This window comes from Oncorhynchus mykiss, chromosome 10 (assembly GCF_013265735.2).
Source record: "Oncorhynchus mykiss isolate Arlee chromosome 10, USDA_OmykA_1.1, whole genome shotgun sequence".
Taxonomy (NCBI): Eukaryota; Metazoa; Chordata; class Actinopteri; order Salmoniformes; family Salmonidae; genus Oncorhynchus; species Oncorhynchus mykiss.
This window is the reverse complement of record NC_048574.1, coordinates 14,556,876-14,580,575: the sequence shown is the minus strand read 5'-3', so window position 1 is coordinate 14,580,575 and position 23,700 is coordinate 14,556,876. Positions and strand designations below refer to the sequence as shown.

Below are 23,700 nucleotides of genomic sequence, written 5' to 3'. Positions count from 1 at the left end.
GAATTGCTCAATCCACGACCAAAAGGCCCACCATCAAGGACCCCACACACCCCAGCAACGAGCTGTTCATTCCCTTACCATCAGGCAAACGGTATTAGAGCATGAGGTCTGATACCAACAGGCTCAGAGATAGAAACTGTCTACAAGCCATCAGACTGCTGAACACTTGAACTGGACTTACCACCTATGCTGACTCTCTGCACTCACGCACACACGCATGCACACATGCACACACACACCAACACATATTCATGCTACACGTCGCAACTTCTGCTACCAGACTCTTATTTACTATTGCTAATACTCCACAATTTAAATGATTGTCCCCCATAGGGATAAACCCTTATCCCTTATATGGATAAACGCTGTAGGATAGATTTTCCTGGGGGCCCCGTCTGGGTGCACATTTAGTTTTTTGTCCTAGCACGTCACAGCTGATTCAAATAGTCAAAACTTGTTTAAATCAGCTGTGTAATGCTGGGGCAGAAACTATAAGGTGGATCGAGTTTGGGAAACCCTGCTGTACAGTAATTATTCTCTAAAGCAGTGTCTACTGTTTTCATATGTTCCGTAAAGCCTTTCTAATGTCCGTCCTAAGTAATTCCTCTTCAGTACCTTTCCTCACCTTAAAATATAGAGACCATTCTGTCCTCATCCACTCCCATCTCGCTAGCCTAATGAGAAGCAGTAGTTTCTTAAAGCACGTAGTGGGACGATTGCTTGCGGCAATAAACTCCAAGTCTTTAGTCTCTGTTTAGAGAGGGATGTGTTTGGTTATTAAGGTAGCTAACTCCACACATCTGCACACTGTCAGTCCGCCACATACTGGGACACCACTGTTTAGTGTCTTAATCCTCCTTAAGCCTCGCTGAAACCCCAAGTGAGTTGTGCATCCTGAAAAACAACAACTGGCTCCATTAATCACTCTAATGTTCTTTGTATTTTTAACCCTTCCTATTTATCAGACTGATTGAGCGTGACGACAGGGCCCCAATCCCCATGCCCGTCCCAACATCCAGGGACCACGTTGATTCATGGTCTATATGCTTCTCATCACTCCGTGGTCCCCTGTTGTTTGCCCTGCCTCCCTTAACTTCCCTCCTTTTCCTCCTCCCTTACCTCACATCCCTCCCCTCCCTTCTTCCCTCCCTCACCATCTTCCACTGCCACCTTCCTCTTCCCCCAATAGGACTTTGGTGATGACGGCTCCCTCTACATCACCAAGGTGACAACCATCCATATGGGGAACTACAGCTGTCATGCGTATGGATATGAAGAACTCTGCCAGACCCATGTACTGCAGGTGAATGGTTAGTAATGGCATATACTTGACATTTCATGGTCATTTGATGGCATGTGTTCACCAGAATTCTGACCTGACTAAATGTGTAGCAGTGCATCACTGCGTTCAATGTTAAATTCCTTTTTTTGTTGTTGATTTCTGAATAGATGACAAATAGTTTGAATAGATAACAGGTCGTTTTAATAGATAACAAATAGTTTGAATGGATAACAACTAGTTTGAATAGATAACAAAACGTTAGATGCTTTCGTGGATTATGAACCTTCCAGGGTCAGGACTGGCAATCCCTGTCTCAAACCCTGTCTCAACCCCTGCCTCAAACCCTGTCTCAACCAACCCCTGCCTCAAATCCTGTCTCAACCCCTGCCTCAAACCCTGTCTCAACCAACCCCTGCCTCAAATCCTGTCTCAGACTCTCTTGGCAAAAACAGTGTTCCAATCACAAAACATGCCATTGTTTTCAACATGTCCCACATATTATCATAGAAAGCAAATCAAGTCTATACCCATGGTGTTTTACTCACTCTATTCAGATGATTCCACCCTGAGCATGTACAGTGTTATATCTACAGTACATCAAATAGCCAGCAGGAATCAGCTCAGAGGGGCTGGCTGCAGGCACTTAGCAAAACACACTGCTCTACAAAATCATTCCCATACGTCTTTTTTTGCTGAGACTACGTGTGATTACCGGGCCTTCCTCTTCATTGAGGACCTTGGGAGAGCCGTTTGTACCGTCTGTACTGTATCAAATCAAAGATGACAATCTCAATTTCCCGAGCTTTATTTCACTGCACGCACAGATATGCATAGACAAAAATAGCCTGAAATGATTTTCAATTAACAAGGATTATAGGCGTGATTGTGTGTTGTAAGGCAGGATTTAGGCTAATTGCAAAACGATACAGCTGCATCTGAGACATTCAGTTGAAGAGGGAGGGAAATGTTTGCTTCCTGAAAGGCAGGTTATCTTCGAAGACAATTACCATGCGTTTGTGTTTGGATATGAAGTGTTTCACATGTAAATAATGACTGAGGCTGCTCAACAAAGTGGATTTTCTTGCCTCTCCTATATTGTGTGTGCCTTCAGATTCACCTTCTTAACTTCCTTCAATAGTGGTCTTATTTGGTGTTATAAACATTTGCGCTGGACTCTGTTGTAACGCAGTGCCTGTAGCTATGTGTGATTTTGTGTGGTACTGGTGTGAAATGAAAGCCTTTCTGCCTGCTGTGCCTGTGTAATTATACCTCTCTGACTCCACTCTATTGTGGCTATGTTTATCTCTTTGTGTGTGTGTGTCTATGTATTCAGTTCCCCCAGTGATCCTGGTCTACCCAGAGACGCAGGCCCAGGAGCCTGGTGTGTCTGCCAGCCTGCACTGCCACGCCGACGGCATCCCAGACCCTAAGATTCTGTGGCTGAAGAACGGCATGGACCTGCAGCCCAGACCCTCCAAGCAGCTCTCCCTCATCGGTAAGGCACCAGGCTACTCCTGCCCACACAAGACTGTATGTGTTCTAAATTACACCCTATTCCCTATATAGTGCATTACTTTTGACAAGGGCCCATAGGCCATATATAGGAAATAGGGTGCCATTTGAGCCGCACCCTGTTATTACCATCACAGCAACTCCTGTTTAGCAGAAACACCATTATGAAGGGAACCATGGAGGTGTTGCTATACTACGGGCTCATTCTGTGTCACACCCTCCTGTGTTGCCAAATCCGAGTTTAGGGTCACCGTTTTGATTATTGTTATTTTGCCAGCCACTGATTTTAGAAGAGTAAATATCCAATCCAAGCCTTTGAAGAACACGATAAAGAAAAAGATAAAACAACAGTGTGTGAAAATGAATTATACAGCAGCCTGCCATGTGAGAGAGTTGAACGGGAAATTCAATTTCTGAGGGGACACAAGAGAGTGTCTTTTATGTAGTAACCCTCATTAGATGGCAGTTTACAGGCTGTGTGTGGATCATTACCTGTGGTAATAGCCTGTTATCAGGCTTCAGATTCAGCTGAAACAAGGGAGGCTCTGCAAGGTTCATATATACATTAACATCCTGCAATCCAGCGTCACAGATCTGCCAACTGTCACTCTCACAGCCCAGTTTAGACTTGGCAGATCCGTGGAGCTGGATTCCAGGATGTTAATTTAATTGCTATTTGGGGTAGATCTGAAAATACCCTTATATCTTGTAAAGGTTTAACAGGGTGCTCAAACATAAGAGTCTACAGAATGAAGCCGTTTTCCAGAGTTATACTCTCAGCTTATTTGGCAGAATATTTGAACATTGGATCAGTATATAGGTATTCCAACTCAGAATTAGATTAGTTTCCCCTCTGGAACTAAGGCTAATGTTGGTCTTGTGGAGCTCACGAATCCTGCCAGGATGAGGGGAAGGCTACAGTACTCACTGCTGCTACCAGGATGAAGGGGAGGCTACAGTACTCACTGATGCTGCCAGGATGAAGGGGAGGCTACAGTACTCACTGATGCTGCCAGGATGAAGGGGAGGCTACAGTACTCACTGATGCTGTGGGGATGAAGGGGAGGCTACAGTACTCACTGATGCTGCCAAGATGAAGGGAAGGCTACAGTACTCACTGATGCTGCCAAGATGAAGGGAAGGCTACAGTACTCACTGATGCTGCCAGGATGAAGGGAAGTTACAGTACTCACTGATGCTGCCAGGATGAAGGGAAGGCTACAGTACTCACTGATGCTGCCAGGATGAAGGGAAGGCTACAGTACTCACTGATGCTGCCAGGATGAAGGGAAGTTACAGTACTCACTGATGCTGCCAGGATGAAGGGAAGGCTACAGTACTCACTGATGCTGCCAAGATGAAGGGGAGGCTACAGTACTCACTGATGCTGCCAGGATGAAGGGGAGGCTACAGTACTCACTGATGCTGCCAGGATGAAGGGGAGGCTACAGTACTCACTGATGCTGTGGGGATGAAGGGGAGGCTACAGTACTCACTGATGCTGCCAGGATGAAGGGAAGGCTACAGTACTCACTGATGCTGCCAAGATGAAGGGGAGGCTACAGTACTCACTGATGCTGCCAAGATGAAGGGAAGGCTACAGTACTCACTGATGCTGCCAAGATGAAGGGAAGGCTACAGTACTCACTGATGCTGCCAAGATGAAGGGAAGGCTACAGTACTCACTGATGCTGCCAAGATGAAGGGAAGGCTACAGTACTCACTGATGCTGCCAAGATGAAGGGAAGGCTACAGTACTCACTGATGCTGCCAAGATGAAGGGAAGGCTACAGTACTCACTGATGCTGCCAAGATGAAGGGAAGGCTACAGTACTCACTGATGCTGCCAAGATGAAGGGAAGGCTACAGTACTCACTGATGCTGCCAAGATGAAGGGAAGGCTACAGTACTCACTGATGCTGCCAAGATGAAGGGAAGGCTACAGTACTCACTGATGCTGCCAAGATGAAGGGAAGGCTACAGTACTCACTGATGCTGCCAAGATGAAGGGAAGGCTACAGTACTCACTGATGCTGCCAGGATGAAGGGGAGGCTACAGTACTCACTGATGCTGCCAAGATGAAGGGAAGGCTACAGTACTCACTGATGCTGCCAAGATGAAGGGAAGGCTACAGTACATTACCCATTTATCTGTGCATTTCACACAAATAGACAGTTCAAATAGAAACGTGTGCTTTTCAGGTGGTAGAATTTTCAGTAAAATCCATTGTTCTAAATGAGAATGAAGAAAATGTATATTGCATTATGTGTATATTGGTGCCTGTAAAAGTTGTTCACATTGGCCCAGGGTTTATCTCAGACCCTGGCTCTGTCAGGTCTTGTTCAGCACTATGAAATTATCCTCCTCTGCCTGCCAGTTCACATTTAGGAGTTACATGGAAAGAGATCAAGAGAGGGGGATCAAAGACGACAAAGAGAGGGAGGGAGAGATGAGAGGAGGAACGTGAAAGACTGGCACATGATCTTTGACACGGCGCGTGAAAGCAGCTGTCTGACACGGGCGTCCTTCACTCCTGCTGCAGTGTTGTGAAAATTGCTTTGTTGTGATCAAGGCAACACTGCAGCAGCGTGAGGGTGAGGAGGGATGGATGTGAGTGTGAGAACAAGCCATAGATCACAAAGGGCTAGTGTCAGAGATCTAGGGCTGCCTCTGCTGCCTCTGATAGCACTCACTGAGTCCTGAGATATATCACCTTTGCTTAAAACCTGACGAATACACATACACAAACACACACACTCTAGTTGTACCGTCAGAGCGCTGACTCTCTCTGATGATAGCACTCACTGTGTCCTGAGATATATCACCTTCCCCTGACACTGGGAACAGAACAGAGAGGATTCAGTCAAAGGATATTTTGAGGAAGGGTTGTTGTGTTGTCATAACAAGGGTTCAGGCTTCAATGGCTTGTGTTAGTGAGACGTGGGTACATAGTTAGTTGGCTACTTAGATTAGCTTTGTTCATTCATTTAGAAAAACACAGTGAGTGTATTGCTAGGTGGGAGGATGAAACAGCCATGGAAAATGTGTACCGGTGTAGAAACATGTGGCTGAGCTGAGACTCATCTGTAACAGCGAATGGGAGCGAGCTCCACATTGGCAGCGTACGCTATGAGGACACAGGAGCCTACACCTGCATTGCGAAGAACGAGGTGGGGGTGGACGAGGACATATCGTCTCTGTTTGTGGAGGACTCAGCTAGAAAGACACGTAAGTGACTGAGAGTTTACTTCAAGTAGAACATGGAAAAATGCCTCCGCGATTTTCACAAGTTATTTTTGGCAATGAAAATGTATACAGTAATAAGCACAATGTTACAGTATATTGGCATACAATTAAGAAAAATCTTACACTTTATTATATGGTATCTTTCTGTATAAAAGAAAACAATATGAGTGACTTTTGTTTTTACAGCCTTTGGGTTTAGATTGTGTGAAATGCAAAAAAACAACAAGGTTACATTTATGTTATTGTGTTAATTGAAGTATTTCTGCGTCTGTAAAGAATCACTCTTGCTAAATGTGTTTCTGTCCCACTTTTTCTGAAATGACTTGATATGACATGGTATCTCTCCCTCTTTCTCCCGCCCGCCCTCTCTCTGTCTGTCTTTCTCCCTCTTTCCCTCTCTCTGTCTCCCTTTCTCCCTCTTTCCCTCTCTCTCTCTGTCTTTCTCCCTCTTTCCCTCTCTCTCTCTGTCTGTCTTTCTCCCTCTTCCCCTCTCTCTGTCTCCCTTTCTCCCTCTTTCCCTCTCTCTGGCTCTCTTTCTCCCTCTTTCCCTCTCTCTGTCTCTCTTTCTCCCTCTTTCCCTCTCTCTGTCTCCCTTTCTCCCTCTTTCCCTCTCTCTGGCTCTCTTTCTCCCTCTTTCCCTCTCTCTGTCTGTCTTTCTCCCTCTTCCCTCTCTCTGTCTCCCTTTCTCCCTCTTTCCCTCTCTGTCTCCCTTTCTCCCTCTTTCCCTCTCTCTGTCTCTCTTTCTCCCTCTTTCCCTCTCTCTGTCTCTCTTTCTCCCTCTTTCCCTCTCTCTGTCTCCCTTTCTCTCTCTTTCCCTCTCTCTGGCTCTCTTTCTCCCTCTTTCCCTCTCTCTGTCTGTCTTTCTCCCTCTTTCCTTCTCTCTGTCTCCCTTTCTCCCTCTTTCCCTCTCTCTCTGTCTCCCTTTCTCCCTCTTTCCCTCTCTCTTCTGTCATTCTGATGCTGATGCTGCAGTTGCAAACATACTGTGGAGGGAGGAAGGTACTGAAATATACTGTTGTATAACACTTTGTACCAGTTTTTCTTTTCTTTTCAATTCACTTCTATAATGGACCAATATTCCTCTGAATGTTTGTTCATTTTCTATATTCATTATGTGTATATTTTCTTGCTGAAAACGTTTCACAAGACTTGACCATGAAAATATAACAAAAATGCAAACCGTTTTTATACTGGGCTGGACCACATTTCAGCACACATAACTCTTCCTCTATTATCTAGTTGTGACACCACAACATGTGTATGAGAACATTTATGGCTGATTAGAGAGTAGAGAGAGGCCCATTGTTTGAATCTTGTCCAGCCCTGATACTGATTGTACACAGACAGTATCACCAGCCGTAATGTCACATCAGGACCGTGTCAGCAGCACTCAAGGTTTTGATTGTATCTGGTTATCCTATACAATGTTACCTGACATCCCATCACAATATGCTTTTCCACAGCATAAACAGCCTTGCTGCATGTCCTTGTCCCTGTAAGCATCAATCTGTTGTCTAATTATGTTGGGTCTCGGGATCATAGCGGCCATCAAGGTTCCAAAGGCGGTCTCACAATGAATTCGCTAGACATGTTGTTCACAGTCACTGACTCTGCACTGAAAATTCCTGACAACTCCATCAGTCATTGACTAGTTCAGGTGCTGCTAACAGGGTGTGTGTATTTTCTGTAAGGCTTTTGAATGTGAGAACGTCAGCAGAAGCTCTTTTGATTTCCTAACTCTCCAGGTTTGAGCGTGGGAAACATGTTCTATGTGTTCTCTGATGAGGGCATCACCGTGCTACAGCCCAGCGAGTGTGAGATACGTAAACACATTGAGCCCACAGAGAGGATCGTGGCCAGCTATGTAAGTCTTCCTGTCAATCTATGTACTGGCTGTAGAAGATAATAATGCAGGTGTTTTGGGACTTTTTATGACTTGAGATGATATTGAAGATGTACTACCAATACATATGGACAAAGCCTCACTCTTACAGATATACAGAGGTCCCCCCCACTCCACTACAATACATTGCTAGGAAATGTGCCCTCCGTTCACTAAATGTTATAGGATTACTCATGTCCATTAGTCAAAGACCCCAGGTCAATAGCTCACGGTAACCCTGCACGTCTGTAATATACTAGAGAACATCACTCTCCCGAAGCAATGGGCTTTAGTTGATAAAAGTGGCTTGTTTCTCTGAGGGATTGAAGTTTTACTGGTTGCTGTAATTGTATTACAGATCGATACAAACTCAATAAGTCATGTGTTAGCCCATTGCTGCTGTAAACAGCATTTTCTCTGCCGTATGCGTGAGAGAGAGAGGGCCACTCTTCGAATATGGTCCAGTGTGTGGAGTGACTGTGGATTCACAATTCTTCTTCTTCATTCCTTCTTTCTCTCCCTCCATCCCGTTCTTTCTCCAGGAGGAAATGTGCCCTAAAAGTGAAGGTGTGTCCCCGCAGCACTGTTCATGGTCCTCAGCGGTCAGTGTGAGAGATAAATACATCTACGTCACCCAGCCCCTTCAGAAACGCCTGCTGCTCATCGACACCCAGGCCCAGAAAGTGGTGCAGGTTGGTTGGTTTTATTAATCTTCTCTATAAGCCGTTTAGAGGTCCGTCCCCCGAAGCTTCCACCAACAGTGGGATGATGGCTTGAATGAAAGTCATTATTTTTACCACAAGAAGAGAGAGGGAGAGAGTGAAAACAGAGAGAGAAAGAAAGAAAGAGAGCAAAGAGAGGGAAATAGAGGGAGCAGAGAGAGGGAGAGGGAGCAGAGAGGGGGGGGTGGAGGGTAAAGAAGAGTGCTGAAAACAGAGAAGCTGGTGTTTTCCTCTCAATCGCCAAGCTCTGCCACACTTCTCCATACCCTCACTGGTGTGTGAGGGCACATCATGCCTTTCTCTTTACCTACTTCTCCCTCCCGCCATCTCTCTCCTTACCTCTCTCACCTCCTCCATCTATCTCTACCTCCCTCTCCCTCCCACCATCTCTCTCCTTACCTCTCTCACCTCCTCCATCTCTCTCTACCTCCCTCTCCCTCCCACCATCTCTCTCCTTACCTCTCTCACCTCCTCCATCTCTCTCTACCTCCCTCTCCCTCCCACCATCTCTCTCCTTACCTCTCTCACCTCCTCCATCTCTCTCTACCTCCCTCTCCCTCCCACCATCTCTCTCTAACTCCCTCTCACCTCCTCCATCCCTCTCTACCTCCCTTTCCCTCCCTCCATCTCTCTCCTTACCTCTCTCACCTCCTCCATCTCTCTCCTCACCTCTCTCACCTCCTCCATCTCTCTCTACCTCCCTCTCACCTCCTCCATCTTTCTCCTTACCTCTCTCACCTCCTCCATCTCTCTCTACCTCCCTCTCCCTCCCACCATCTCTCTCCTTTACCTCTCTCACCTCCTCCATCTCTCTCTACCTCCCTCTCCCTCCCTCCATCCCTCTCCTTACCTCTCTCACCTCCTCCATCTCTCTCTACCTCCCTTTCCCTCCCACCATCTCTCTCCTTACCTCTCTCACCTCCTCCATCTCTCTCTACCTCCCTCTCCCTCCCTCCATCCCTCTCCTTACCTCTCTCACCTCCTCCATCTCTCTCTACCTCCCTCTCACCTCCACCATCTCTCTCCTTACCTCTCTCACCTCCTCCATCTCTCTCTACCTCCCTCTCCCTCCCTCCATCCCTCTCCTTACCTCTCTCACCTCCTCCATCTCTCTCTACCTCCCTCTCACCTCCACCATCTCTCTCCTTACCTCTCTCACCTCCTCCATCTCTCTCTACCTCCCTCTCCCTCCCTCCATCCCTCTCAGCCATCTCCAGTCGACACAGACGTTTCAGGAAGGCTTTTTCTTTTTTTAAACAGTGAAAAATAACACCCTTATTCTGATCATGTATTTCCTTAACAACAACACCTAACTAACAGTTACAAAACAGTCATTTTCATTTGCTGTCACGCTGCATGATAAAAGATAATGAACAATGTTTATTTTACCTGTATTTAACTAGGCAAGTCAGTTAAGAACAGATTTTGATTTACAATGACGGCCTACAGCGGCCAAACCCGGACGACGCTGGGCCAAATGAGCGCCGCACCATGGGACTCCCAATCACGGCCAGTTGTGATACAGCCTGAATTCGAACCAGGGTGTCTGTAGTGATGCCTCAAGCACTGAGATGCAGTGCCTTAGACCTCTGTAGCCTAGTGGTTAGAGCGTGAGACTAGTAACCTGAAGGTTGCAAGTTCAAATCCCCGAGCTGACATCTGTCGTTCTGCCCCTGAACAGGCAGTCATTGAAAATAAGAATTTGTTCTTAACTGACTTGCCTAGTTAAATAAATGAAGAATTACATTTTAGAACTATTTAGCAGGAGAAAGGCTGAAAAAATGGCTTTAAAAAACAGTGACCTGATAGTGAATGAGTGTTGTGTCTAACAAACTATGCTGGGGTGAGTGACCACTCACATGTGACCACTCACGCACATAGCCTGTTTTTTCTTGAAAGCCAGGTCTGCCTACAGCGACCTTTCTCAATAGCAAGGCTATGCTCACTGAGTCTGTACATAGTCAAAGCTTTTCTTAAGTTTGGGTCAGTCACAGTGGTCAGTTATTCTGCCACTGTGTAATCTCTGTTTAGGGCCAAATAGCATTCTAGTTTGCTCCTGTTTTTGTTAATTTAGTTAAGTTATTATCTTTTTGTTTTCTCATGATTTGGTTGGGTCTAATTGTGTTGCTGTCCTGGGGCTCTGTTTGTGTTTGTGAACAGAGCCACGGGACCAGCTTTCTTAGGGGACTATTCTCCAGGTTCATGTCTCTGTAGGTGATGGCTTTGTTATGGAAGGTTTGGGAATCGCTTCCTTTTAGGTGGTTGTAGAATTGAACAGCTCTTTTCTGGATTTTGATCATTTGCAGGTATCGGCTTAATTCTACTCTGCATGCATTATTTGGTGTTTTACGTTGTACACTGAGGATATTTTTGCAAAATTCTGCATGCCGAGTCTTGATTTGGTGTTTGTCCCATTTTGTGAATTCTTGGTTGGTGAGCGGACCCCAGACATCACAACCATAAAGGGCAATGGGTTCTATATCTTATTCAATCATTTTTAGCCTGATCCTAATTGGTTTGTCAAATTGTATGTTCCTTTTGATGGCATAAAAGGCCTTTCTTGCCTTGTCTCTCAGATCGTTCTCTCTCTCTCTTCAGGCGGTAGAGACAGACCCTTTCCCGGTGAAGCTGCTCTATGACAAGTCACATGACCAGGTCTGGGTTCTAAGCTGGGGCAGCATGGAGAAGTCCCACCCAACCTTACAGGTAAGAAGTTATTGGTGTGTGGTGCGCGCAGGTGAGTGTGTTACTCTATCTTGGTCCATTCGCTGGTCTATGCGTACGTGTGTATAAGTGAGTATTTGTTTGTGTGAGTATTTAATTAATATATGTATGTTTTACAATATTTACCAGTCAGCAAACTGAAATTCACAGCTGTGGCGCTGTAGGCGTGTGATCCAGTCCCTTTGGAGAGGATGTGTTGGAGACTTCACACTGTAGGCATGTGATCCAGTCCCTTTGGAGAGGATGTGTTGGAGACTTCACACTGTAGACATGTGATCCAGTCCCTTTGGAGAGGATGTGTTGGAGACTTCACACATGAGGGATGATCACAGGTGTGGATGTGTTTCAGGCCCACAGGAGGTTTGGCCAATGGGAGCCCTGAGTTCAGGGCTGGCTTATGCTTCTGGGAGAGCCATCATAATGTTTATAGGGTTGAGGTAATAGAGGACAGCAACACAGCTCCATATACTACAACTGTCAAGGGATTACTTTGTCATTTTGCAACAGACACAACATGTTTATTGTTATTTTCCTCTTCCTTTGGAGGTTGTTATCCTATTAAAATGTTGTGAGAACACTCTGTTTGTCAGTAGTCGGTAGGTGGAGAGGAGGAAACAGTCTTATTAGCAAGGGAGAGGATGGAACGCTTGTCAGTTTGGGCTCATTGTGAAATCCTAATGTGTTCTCACTCCCCTGCCCAAGCGGGATGCAATGGGTCCCAAGGAAAGAGATAGAAAAGTGCATTTTAAAAACAGCGTTGCTGTCTCAAACAAAGTGATTTTCTGCTTATTTAATCAATTCTTCAAATTGTTCTATAGTCTCAAACTGCTCTGCAGAAGTGTTCAGGTGAATTGTCAGAACTACTAAAACATGCCTGGTGTTCTGTAGTCACTCAATAGTAATGAATAATTACAAAACGAGGCTTGAATCATTCAGTCTAGAATGCAATTTCAGGCAATCTGCATAACTGGCTGTAAGGCATATGGATCGCACCACAAATAAATGGCTTGATAATGTCATTATTATTTGGAATACAAGAAATTGACGTGAGCATCAACAGTCCTGCTGTCTCCACTGGAGGCAATTCAAAATGTCAAACACCTCCTTTTTTAATTGCTCAATATCTCTAAGCAAACATCCGAGTGAGATTGACAATCCATTAGATTAAGACTAATAAAGGAGCAGGGATGCTGAGAAGGGAGGATGTAGCGTAAGAGAATGTAGCTTAAATGCAGACCAGACAGGATTCATCTGATGACATTGAGGAGTTTACCACATAAGTCACCAGCTTCATTAATAAGTGCATCGACGACATCGTCCCCACAGTGACCTTTCTTACTCTCAGACTAGTCTTACTGTTGACGTATGCACGTGCCGATCCTGGCTATTCAGAGACAGCAAATTATGCAGAGGTGAAAGAGAATGTGGGGTATGCTAACACTAGGGTTTAGAAACATGGTGACATGAGCTTACAACATATTACAGTGGCAAGATCATGGATTACAAAGGGAAACCCCGCCGTGAACTGCCCAGTGATGTGAGCCTACCAGAAGAGCTAAATGCCTTCTATCATCACTTTCGAGGCAAGCAACATTAAGCCTTGCATGAGTACACCAGCTGTTCTGGACAACTGTGTTATCTCGCTCTCCATAGAAGATGTGAGTAAGACCTTTATACAGGTTAACATTCATAAGGCCACTGGGCCAGACAAATTACCAGGACGCGTACTCAGAGCATGCACTGACTAGCTGACAAGTGTCTTCACTGACATTTTCAACCTCTCCCTGACCCAATCAGATTCAGAGTGTTTAATAGTCACATGTACAGAGTTGCAGGTGTGATTGCAGGGTACAGTGAAAATATCCGCCTCCGAGCTCCAACATGCAGGACAAAATTAAATAAAAAAATGAAAATGGTAATAAAAACAACAATAGAAAAAGCACCATACACATCATAACTGTAGCAGTCTGTAATAGCTACATATTTCAAGCAGCCAACCAAAGTTCCCACGAACGCCAAGGTAACCTGTCTAAATGACTATTGCCCCGTAGCACTCACATCTGTAGCCATGAAATGCTTTGAAAGGCTGGTCATGACTCACATCAACATCATCATCTCAGACCCCCTGGACCCACTGCAGCAATTCGCATACCGACCCAACAGATCCACAGATGATGCAATCTCATTACTCCACATTTCCCTCCCCCACCTGGACAAGAGGAACACCTATGTAGGAATGCTGTTCATGCTGTTCATGCTGATCATTGACTACAGCTCAGCATTCAACACCATAGTGCCCGCCAAGTTCATCACTAACCTCAAGACCCTGGGACTGAACGCTTCCCTCCGCAACTGGATCCTGGACTTCTTAACGGGCCGCCCTCAGGTGGAGATGGTAGGCAATAACACGTCCACCACGCTGACCCTCAACACGGGGGCCCCTCAGGGGTGCTTGACTAGTTCCTTCCGGTACTCCCTGTTCATCCACGACTGCGTTATTAAGTTTGCTGATGACACGACTGTAGTAGGCCTGATCACTGATGACGATGAGACAGCCTATAGGACCTGACAGTGTGACCTGACAGTGTGGTGCCAGGACATCAGCTCTCCCTCAACATCAGTAAGACAAAGGAGCTGATCGTGGACTACAGGAAATGCACGCCCCGATCTACATCGACAGGGCTATAGTCGAGCGTGTCGAGAGTTCCTCTGTGTCCACATCACTAAGGAATTCACATGGTCCACACACACCAACACAGTTGTGAAGAAGGCGCAACAATGCCTCCTACCCCTCCGGAGGATGAAAAGCTTGGAATGGGCTCCAGATCTTCAAAGAGTTCTATAGCTGCACCATTGAGAGCATCTTGACTGGCTGCATCCCCGCAACTGTTTGGCATCCGACCACAAGGTGCTACAGAGGGTAGTGCGTAATGCTCAGTACATCACTGGGGACGAGCTCCCTGCCATCCATGACCTCTATATCAGGCGGTGTCAGTGAAGGCCCTAAAAATTGGCAGACTCCAGCCACCCAAGGCATAGACTGTTCTCTCTGCTACTGCACGGCAAGTGGTACCGATGCACCAAGTCTGAAACCAACAGGACCCTGAACAGCTTCTACCCCAAAGCCATACTGTAAGACTGCTAAACAGTTAACCAAATAGCTACCAGGACATAATCAACGGATCCTTTTTGCGCTAACTCTTTTGACTCATCACATACGCTGCTGCTACAGTATACTATCTATCCTGTTGCCTAGTCACTTTATCCCTACCTATGTGTACAAATCTACATCAATTACCACGTACCCCTAACATTGACTCGGTACTGGTACCCAGTGTATATAGCCATGTCATCATCACTCATTGTGTATTTATTCCTCCTGTTATTATGTTTCTATTATGTTTCTCTCTGCATTGTTGGGAAGGGCCCATAAGTAAGAATTTCACTGTTAGTCTACACCTGGTGTTTTACGAAATATGTGACAAATAACATTTTATTGTATTTGATTTGATTTAAGATCCCGTTTCACATTACTTCACCCTTATACTACAGTGTAATATTCCTATTAAAGTGGGGACCTATAGGAGATAAAGCATTTCTTAATAGCATTGAGATTCACCAGTCTGCCTTGAAATGAGTGCAGTTCAATATAAAAGCCACTCAGTCAGTACAAACCAATTTCCCTTCAGGTATTAAAGTACAGTAGGAGTAATACAGTAGAGAAAATAACAGCTGAGGTAAAAACACAGTAACACTGTGTAACACGGTGCGGTGCGTATGATCCATTAGGATGAGCGATGACAGGGTGATGGTATGAATTTCCGAACACCCTGAGCGTGTGAGAGCACATTATGTGTGAGTCCGATCATTAACTCTGGACCTTTTGTAACAATGTAACAATTCTATTGCCCTTTTTTTTAACAAGGTTTCTCTTCAAACCCTGTAGGGGTTAGAAGTACAAGGGGTATCTGTTTTTTAAAAGTCGGTTATGAGCAGAGCTGATATGAGGGGCTCTGTAGCTATGTAGACTGCGTTGGCAAAGGGAGTATAATAACTAGTGTTATTTTCTCTGCGAGTAGTTCACTCACACGAATACAGCAAAATCCTAAATCTGGCCCACCACTGACAATGTGATGGTGTTAGCGCTTTAGTGAGGATGGCACAGACTTCAGATTAGTATCTATCAGTGGAGGCTCCTCTAAGGAAGGGGAGGACCATCCTCCTCAGTAAATTTTAAAAAATTAACTTTTTTAAAACAATGAAAAATATATAATTTTTAGATAAAATTATACTAAATGTATTCAACTGTCACCAAAGAATTGATTAAAACTCACTGTTTTGCAACGAAGGTCTACAGTAGCCTCAGCAGCACTCTGTAGGGTAGCACCATGGTGTAGCCGTCCTCCTCTTGGTATATTGACTTCAATGCAACACTATCAACAAGGCAGGTCCTACAGGCCCTAGTTTTGTCGCACCTTGACTAATGTTCAGTCGTGTGGTCAAGTGCCACAAAAAAGGACTTAGGAAAATTGCAATTGGCTCAGAACAGGGCAGCATGACTGGCCCTTGGATGTACACAGAGAGATACTATTAATAATATGAATGTAAATCTCTCCTGGCTGAAAGTGGAGGAGAGATTGACTTCAACACTACTTGTATTTATGAGAGGTGTTGAATGCATGTTGAATGCACCGAGCTGTCTGTCTAAACTACTGGCACACAGCTCGGACACCCACAAGAGGTGTCTTCACAGTCCCCAAGTCCAGAACAGACTATGGGAGGCACACAGTACTACATAGAGCCATGACTACATGGAACTCAATTCCACATCAAGTAACTGACACAGGCAGCAAAATTTGATTTAAAAAAATGATTAAAAAAACACCTTATGGAACAGTGGGGACTGTGAAGAAACACAAACATTGGCACAGACACACGCACACACACACACGCACACACACACACACACACACACACACACACACACACACACACACTTAGTACTGTAGATATGCGGTAGTAGTGGAGTAGGGGCCTGAGGGCACACAGTGTGTTGTGAAATCTGTGAATGTATTGTAATGTTTTAAAATTGTATAAACTGCCTCAATTTTGCTTGACCCCAGGAAGAGTGCCAAGCTAATGGGATCCATAATGAATACACCCTCTTCCATAGACTTACACAGTAATTATGACAACTTCCGCAGGACACCCTCCAACCTATCAGAGCTCTTGCAGAATGAACTGACATGTTGTCCACCCAACCAAAGATCAGAGAACACATCTAGTACTGGAAGCATGAGCTACAGCTAGCTAGCACTGCAGTGCATGAAATGTGGTGAGTAGTTGACTTAAAGTGAGAGAAAGACAATAGTTGAACAGTTTTCATCAAATTAATTTCTTCAAAAATGAAGAAGCGAGAGAGAGAGAGAGAGAGAGAGAGAGAGAGAGAGAGAGAGAGAGAGAGAGAGTAATTTTTTTTACTATCAGTTTGCACTTACTAGTAAATGCAGCTCACTACTTTAGTTACTCAAACACCGGGCTCAAACAGAGGGATGGTATGCTAGCTGGCTGGCTATGACTATCCAACACAACACTAGAACTCTTCCAAGTCAAAATAAGCTTTTGGTTGTATTAATTTATTGCCACCTGGGCCCACTGCAGTAACTGCTTACTGACTATACACTATAATATTACTGCATTATTGTAGTGGGTTTACTAATGCATTAGTTATATTAGCTATGTTAACTAGGACGTTACTTTAGCTAATATGGAGACAACGATGTCGGTATGACATGGTTTGGCGTGGAAAGGTTTTTTCACCTGGTCACATACAGCTGATATGTTGTTCATTGAAGTCCACGAACGAAGGGAAACGGTGAAGGGAGGAGTGCATAGAGGCTAGAAGTAATACAACGTGGTTGCTATGAAAGTGAACTGTGTTTATGCATGATCTGGGGTGTATTCATTCTGCTGATTCTGTTGAAAAACTTTTCTTAAACGGAAGCAAACGAAACGGTGATAAAAAAAAATGGTGTCCAATGGAAACTCTTGTTTGCAACTGTTGGACAAATGATTGCACCCTAGATAAGCTAGATGCAGGAAAGAGTGTGCAAGGTGGTATAGAATGTGTCACTCTGTCTGTCTATGTGTCACTGTCTGTCGTCTCAAATGTTTCTCTCCACCTGTGTACACCTACATTGTAAACTTTAATTCATAGGCTAGGTTGTAGCAGCCTCATGATTGGGTATAGGGAAAATTTGAGTATCATGTAGTAGCCTAAACCTATCGATGTTACGTTGAACTGGTTGAAGGAATATGAATGACAGTCATCCAACATGCTGTAATAGAAATAAGGCCATGCTCATGAAAAAAATATGAGTATCATGTAGTAGCCTAAACCTATCGATGTTACATTAAACTGGGTGAAGGAATATGAATGACAATCATCCAACATGCTGTAATAGAAATAAGGCCATGCTCATGAAAAAAATAATCCTCCCTCATCATAAACAGAGGTGACCCCCACTGGTATCTATAGTTGTTTCCCCTTTTAAACAAATACCTTCTGCATGTAAGACTTACTGGGGTTCCTTAGACAAGTAGAGCCTACCTCCTTTTAGTGCGACAGTTCTTTACAGAAAAACAAATCTATTTCAAACAAATAGAAAAACTGCTTAATATACTGTTATGGAAGAACAAGTTGTTTGATTGGCTACTGCCCTGGGGGGGGGGGGGGGGGGGGGGGGGCTGTCCAAAGAGAGTGGATGGATAGTCGTCCAATGAGAAATTGGATGCGTCAGACCGACGCCTTTGACTTGTGAGATAGCAGCTTTATCTATGTCTCTCCTAAAGCAACCATTACCCAATACAATCCTCTATCAGGTCTTGTGGTGAGGCCATATTGCATAAGCCTAACTATACTGCTCTATGTAGGTCCTTATCAGCAATAGGGTATATGGCAACATTAACATCTGACTGTTTTGTTGTTATGTTTAAGTACAGTTTCCGACCCATGCTTTCTCTTACTGTTCTCTGGCTGGGTAGGTGATACTTATATTTGTATATTTACTTTTCTCATGTTCTTCTTTGCTCTGTTCTAGGTGATTCCTCAGGCCAGTGTTGGAGAGGTGCACCACACCATCCGCACCCCCTTCCAGAGGGTTGATGACTTCTTCATCCCTCCAACCAACCTCATCATCACTCACGTCAGGTACGGATGTCCCGCTAACCTTAAACACAGGTGGTGAACTCACCACCTCATCATAGCAATCCCTCTCAAGTACAGGAGAAAAGAGCATATTAGAATTTTAATGAGAATCCTCACCGCACTGTAATCACCAAAACATACCATTAACCTTTCCCTTGAACTTTGTCATCTTAGGTTTGGCTTCGTCTTTCTCAAATCTGAACCTGCGGTGCATAAGATTGACTTAGAGACCTTCCACAGAGTCAAAACCATCAGCCTGAAGACCTACAGCTGTGTGCCCGTCAGCATGGCTTACACACACCTGAGTGGATTCTACTTCATCCAGTGCCAGTCTCAGAGCAGGGACCCCTCGTCAGCCCAGCCACAGCTCCTGATCGACAGTGTCACCGACACCGTCATTGGGCCTAACCTCAACATCACGGGCCAGCCCTACGTGTCCCCGAACGGCCGCTACATCATTACCCCGGACCAGCAGAGCGGGAAGGTCAGAGTTCAGACAGTGTCCTTCCAGGGGGTGCTGGGTCTGAGCCGGGAATTGGACACCTCCCTCCTTGTATCCGACCTGGTCTTCCAGCCCTCCTTCACTGAGTCCAATCAGTACACGATGGTAGCTGCTTCTGGCTCAGGCATGGACCTGGTTTTCTCTGACCTGGCGTCAGGCCACAGCGAGGTCCTCAAGAGCCTCAAGGAGCCCCTGTCACCCCACACCTGGCCCTGGGGGGGGCCCAACAGGGTGGTGGTGTCCAGCGGACTGTTTGGCCAGTACCTGGTCACACCCTCAGCGGAATCCCTCTTTGTGTTGAACGGCAAACAGAAGACACCCCACTGTGAGGTGTCAGACATCAAGAGAGGGAACACAGTGGTGTGGGTGGGAGAGGTATGAGAAAGAGGGCAGAGAGAGAGAGATAGAGAGAGAAAGAGAGATCAGGCCAACACACTTAAGATATATGTGGACATAAGTGGACTCAACCCTAGGACTGAGTGAGAGGAACACATGTCTAGGTTATTGTAACAAAAATACACAAAAAATTGTCATTGAAAAAAAATATTAAGAAAATCCTATTGTGATATTTTTACGGGGAGAAGGTGCGTGGGGAGGCCCTTCAGTGCAACAGTGATCTATGTGCACTTAACTGAGAGGAGTTATACATTACAGCACTTCCTTGTAACACTGCAGATACATGTAACAGGAGAGGGATATAATGATGACGTTTTGAAAACATTAACTATGCACAATGCTCACTTTTTTAGAGGAAAGCTTTTTGGTTTCAAGATGTTTGTCGTTCACCAGTGCTGCAAATAGTCACAACAAGATGTCTGTCTGACTTTAGTGTATACATGTGTTTTCAGTCCTTTTCAAAACCACTGCTCTCTGTTATTTGCCTTTGTCTGTGGAAATGGTATTGTACGCTTTTTCTAAAAGCTCTCATCCTGACCAACACATATAGGTTACTTTAAAACACATGTTGTACCCTATAAATCATAACCTACTTTCAAAAAAGACCACGTTTACATCCATTAGCTAAGAACAGTGGATATCTAATAGCCTACAGTAGAAAACCCATTAAAACATGTTATTGTACAAAGACTAGATATGGTACAGTATACCAGCTTTTCCCCCTCCATCTCACACAGTAAACCTACTTCCAGTTTTGATCCGGTGACCTCCTAGTCCTCTGTCTACTAAGTCTAGCATTGTAAGGATCTTGTTCATCAGCATGGAGGTATTGTAAGTCCTATGTATCTTATTTCTGCCCTATAGCTTGATTCCATCACACTCCATGACTGAAATCCAACTTCCCCTAAAGAATAGCTCTTCCTATTGCAGTATTACTGGCTAGTGCTGTGTGCGACGAGCTAGTTACAGCAAAACAACACTATCAAAAAATACATAAACCGAGATAATCAGATTTGTTGTTCATGTTTGTGATTTATATATTTGCTAATAGTTTACTCAAGCAGATACAGAAGCAAAGGCTTGATTATGTTTCCTAGACCACTGTTGCACTGAGAGAAATGTGTGTATTTCAGAAAGAGTGAGGCAGAGATATGTAATATATATTCAAAAAGCTCAATTCGAAGCCCAATTATTTTGCAGATGTCATGGAAAAACAACATTTCAGGAATTACCATAAAAAAGCATCAGGCACCCAGACCACAGTACCTATCCTGCCACCAATACAGAGTAACTTCAGAATAATTAATACGAGTCACCACCAAAGGCTTCATCAGGACTGAGTGTTCCATATGCATGTCCTGAGAGTTGAGGCTCATCACACTAATGTTATTTCAGAGCAATCAAAGGTGCATTGTCGACAAGGTAATTTCCTCTTGAATGACATCTGCAGCATTTACCGTAAATGCGACCTCCGCGATCATCAGGAAAATGTACTTTAAAGGGTTCATTGTCACTGGTACAATGTGCTTGTCGTCAACGCGCCTCTGATTGAATCCCGGCCTTCGAGTGCACAGGATCGTATACTGTACATTGCATACATTTTCTCTAACCAAGACCCTGGCTGTAGACCGAACCTCTTGGTGTGATGTTGACATTAGAGACACTGTTGTAGATATACATTGTTCTTAGTTAGATTAGAACACATTCAAACATGAACTGTAGAGTTTTCTTTATGCATTTCCTGTATTCTGGTTTTTGAGGGAAATGGTTTGTAAAAAAAAATCCAATAAAATGACCAAAAAAAGCTTGCAGCTGTGTCACACTATAAATGACTTTGAACATAAAATATCTAAATATTCAGGGACAAATTTCCACCAAACACATACATCTGTTGCTAAGGTGAGGCCTAACTATGGTACAAAACTCCAAACTGTTCATTTTACTGTGTATGTATTTGAATGTTACATGAAATTGTTTGTTTGTTGATGTTTGGGCTCTGGAGTTGGCTCTTTTTGCGGAGCAGTTTCACATTTCAAATGGGTATCCTGACACCTGGACAGCACGGTTCTGAAAATTTTACAATATTCTTCTTCGATCCAAAGCCCAATTGAGACAGTGTAGCTTTCTGTCTGAAACCAGGCAAGAGTCATTTCTAACTGTGGAGTGCCATTTGTAGTGCTCAGAAGAGTGGCACGGACCAGTCAATGATAAACATTGTTTTTTCTGTTGAGTCAGGATGTGGTAATAGGTTTTGAGTTGCCCCCCCACCACTCAAAATAATAGCTCAAGACCCTGTTGAGATTTGAGACATTGACTAAACACTAAGAATATGTCAGCACTGTGGTGATAGTTGGCTGAAACATGCATCTTTGTTACCATCCCTAAGACCTGGCTAATGAAAAACAAGCTGTACCTGCGTCTACATCTCATATTGTAAACAGAGCTGCACAGTCCTTTAAGAACTCAAACAGAGCTGCACAGTCGTTTAAGAACTAAAACAGAGATGCACAGTCCTTTAAGAACTCAAACAGAGCTGCACAGTCCTTTAAGAACTCAAACAGAGCTGCACAGTCCTTTAAGAACTCAAACAGAGCTGCACAGTCCTTTAAGAACTAAAACAGAGCTGCACAGTCCTTTAAGAACTCAAACAGAGCTGCACAGTCCTTTAAGAACTCAAACAGAGCTGCACAGTCCTTTAAGAACTCAAACAGAGCTGCACAGTCCTTTAAGAACTAAAACAGAGCTGCACAGTCCTTTAAGAACTAAAACAGAGCTGCACAGTCCTTTAAGAACTAAAACAGAGATGCACAGTCCTTTAAGAACTAAAACAGAGCTGCACAGTCCTTTAAGAACTACAACAGAGCTGCACAGTCCTTTAAGAACTAAAACAGAGCTGCACAGTCCTTTAAGAACTCAAACAGAGCTGCACAGTCCTTTAAGAACTAAAACAGAGCTGCACAGTCCTTTAAGAACTCAAACAGAGCTGCACAGTCCTTTAAGAACTCAAACAGAGCTGCACAGTCCTTTAAGAACTAAAACAGAGCTGCACAGTCCTTTAAGAACTAAAACAGAGATGCACAGTCCTTTAAGAACTAAAACAGAGCTGCACAGTCCTTTAAGAACTACAACAGAGCTGCACAGTCCTTTAAGAACTAAAACAGAGCTGCACAGTCCTTTAAGAACTCAAAGCTCGTATCAGATATGAATTAATACAGGCTCAACTAAGTGGATTCAAATCAGCAGATATGTCACTTTTCTTTTAAATTATAACAACACAAGATGCCTAAATTAGAGGATACATGTGTGCTGTTCTAAGATCTTTAGTAACCTAGGTAACCTTAAAGGCTTTTAGCTGTATCCGTGCTGGTTTATCTCTATGCAACACATTCTCATTGTTAAGGCAATTACTGTTGTATGATGTATGTGTTTTGTGAGCATAATCCTGTACGTTACATCAGCATTTTCTATAGTGAGTGAATTTTTCCCAAGAAGACATTAAAACCTGAGTTTGGGTGTTTAAACGGATCATTTCTCATCCAATTGTTAAGTCCACTGATCATTCTTGTTGTCCACTCGCAAACTGTGAAGGGATGGTTCCTTCAATGTTTCCTCCACACCTTTCCATGACAATGTGTGTCTCAATCTTCCATTCAAATTATTATCAACATTTTGTTAATAACTTTCTCTCTGGTCTTTGATCGATTTCGATGTACAGTCGGTAACAATTTGGCCGCATATGGATGATTTGATTCCATATTCAAAAAAAATGTATTCAGAGAAACGTTTTAATATTTTTTTGTTGAATCACCGGAGCTGAAATGTAATGAACAGGTGTCTATACCCCATATTATCCACAGACAAGACCCAGCTCACCAGTGATGTATTTGAATTAGCATTGACTGTAAGGATAAGACATCAATTGTATTGTGTTGCCTGGGATGTAACTTTTCTTTCCCCTTAGTTTTACAATAAAATATGAAAATTAAGTACTTACCAAGAAGCGTCTTGTCTTTACAAACATGCTACAGAATGGGTAAATAATTGTACCCATAAGAAGGTGCCTAGATTCTCATTAGATACTAATTTAATCTCCCAATCTATGGATGCCAAAACAAAGGAAAAAAAGAGAACATGCAGAGGTTATTTCTGTTGTGGAGGTGCACCACTGTTTCTTAAGTTATAATTGGAGGTTGAAACATGGTGGACCAAAAGCAGGGCTTCCAAAA

The 23,700-nt window shown here is 44.0% G+C and overlaps 1 protein-coding gene across 2 annotated transcripts in view; it reads left to right on the top strand.

The window, feature by feature from the left end:
- Positions 1–23,467, top strand: part of LOC110533380 (follistatin-related protein 4) — a 237,142-nt gene extending 213,675 nt beyond the window's left edge. Inside the window, exons 8-16 of one of the 2 annotated variants that reach the window (XM_036989741.1) lie at positions 1,190–1,310; positions 2,616–2,777; positions 5,889–6,023; positions 7,014–7,040; positions 7,787–7,905; positions 8,466–8,615; positions 11,244–11,351; positions 18,470–18,579; positions 18,751–23,467. In XM_036989741.1, coding sequence (XP_036845636.1) covers positions 1,190–1,310; positions 2,616–2,777; positions 5,889–6,023; positions 7,014–7,040; positions 7,787–7,905; positions 8,466–8,615; positions 11,244–11,351; positions 18,470–18,579; positions 18,751–19,459 — 1,641 coding nt within the window. In that variant the 3' untranslated portion in view covers positions 19,460–23,467. The remainder of the gene's footprint in view (positions 1–1,189; positions 1,311–2,615; positions 2,778–5,888; positions 6,024–7,013; positions 7,041–7,786; positions 7,906–8,465; positions 8,616–11,243; positions 11,352–18,469; positions 18,580–18,750) is intronic. The other variant, XM_021617518.2, reaches the window with a different exon arrangement.
- The last annotated feature ends 233 nt before the right edge of the window (positions 23,468–23,700 follow it).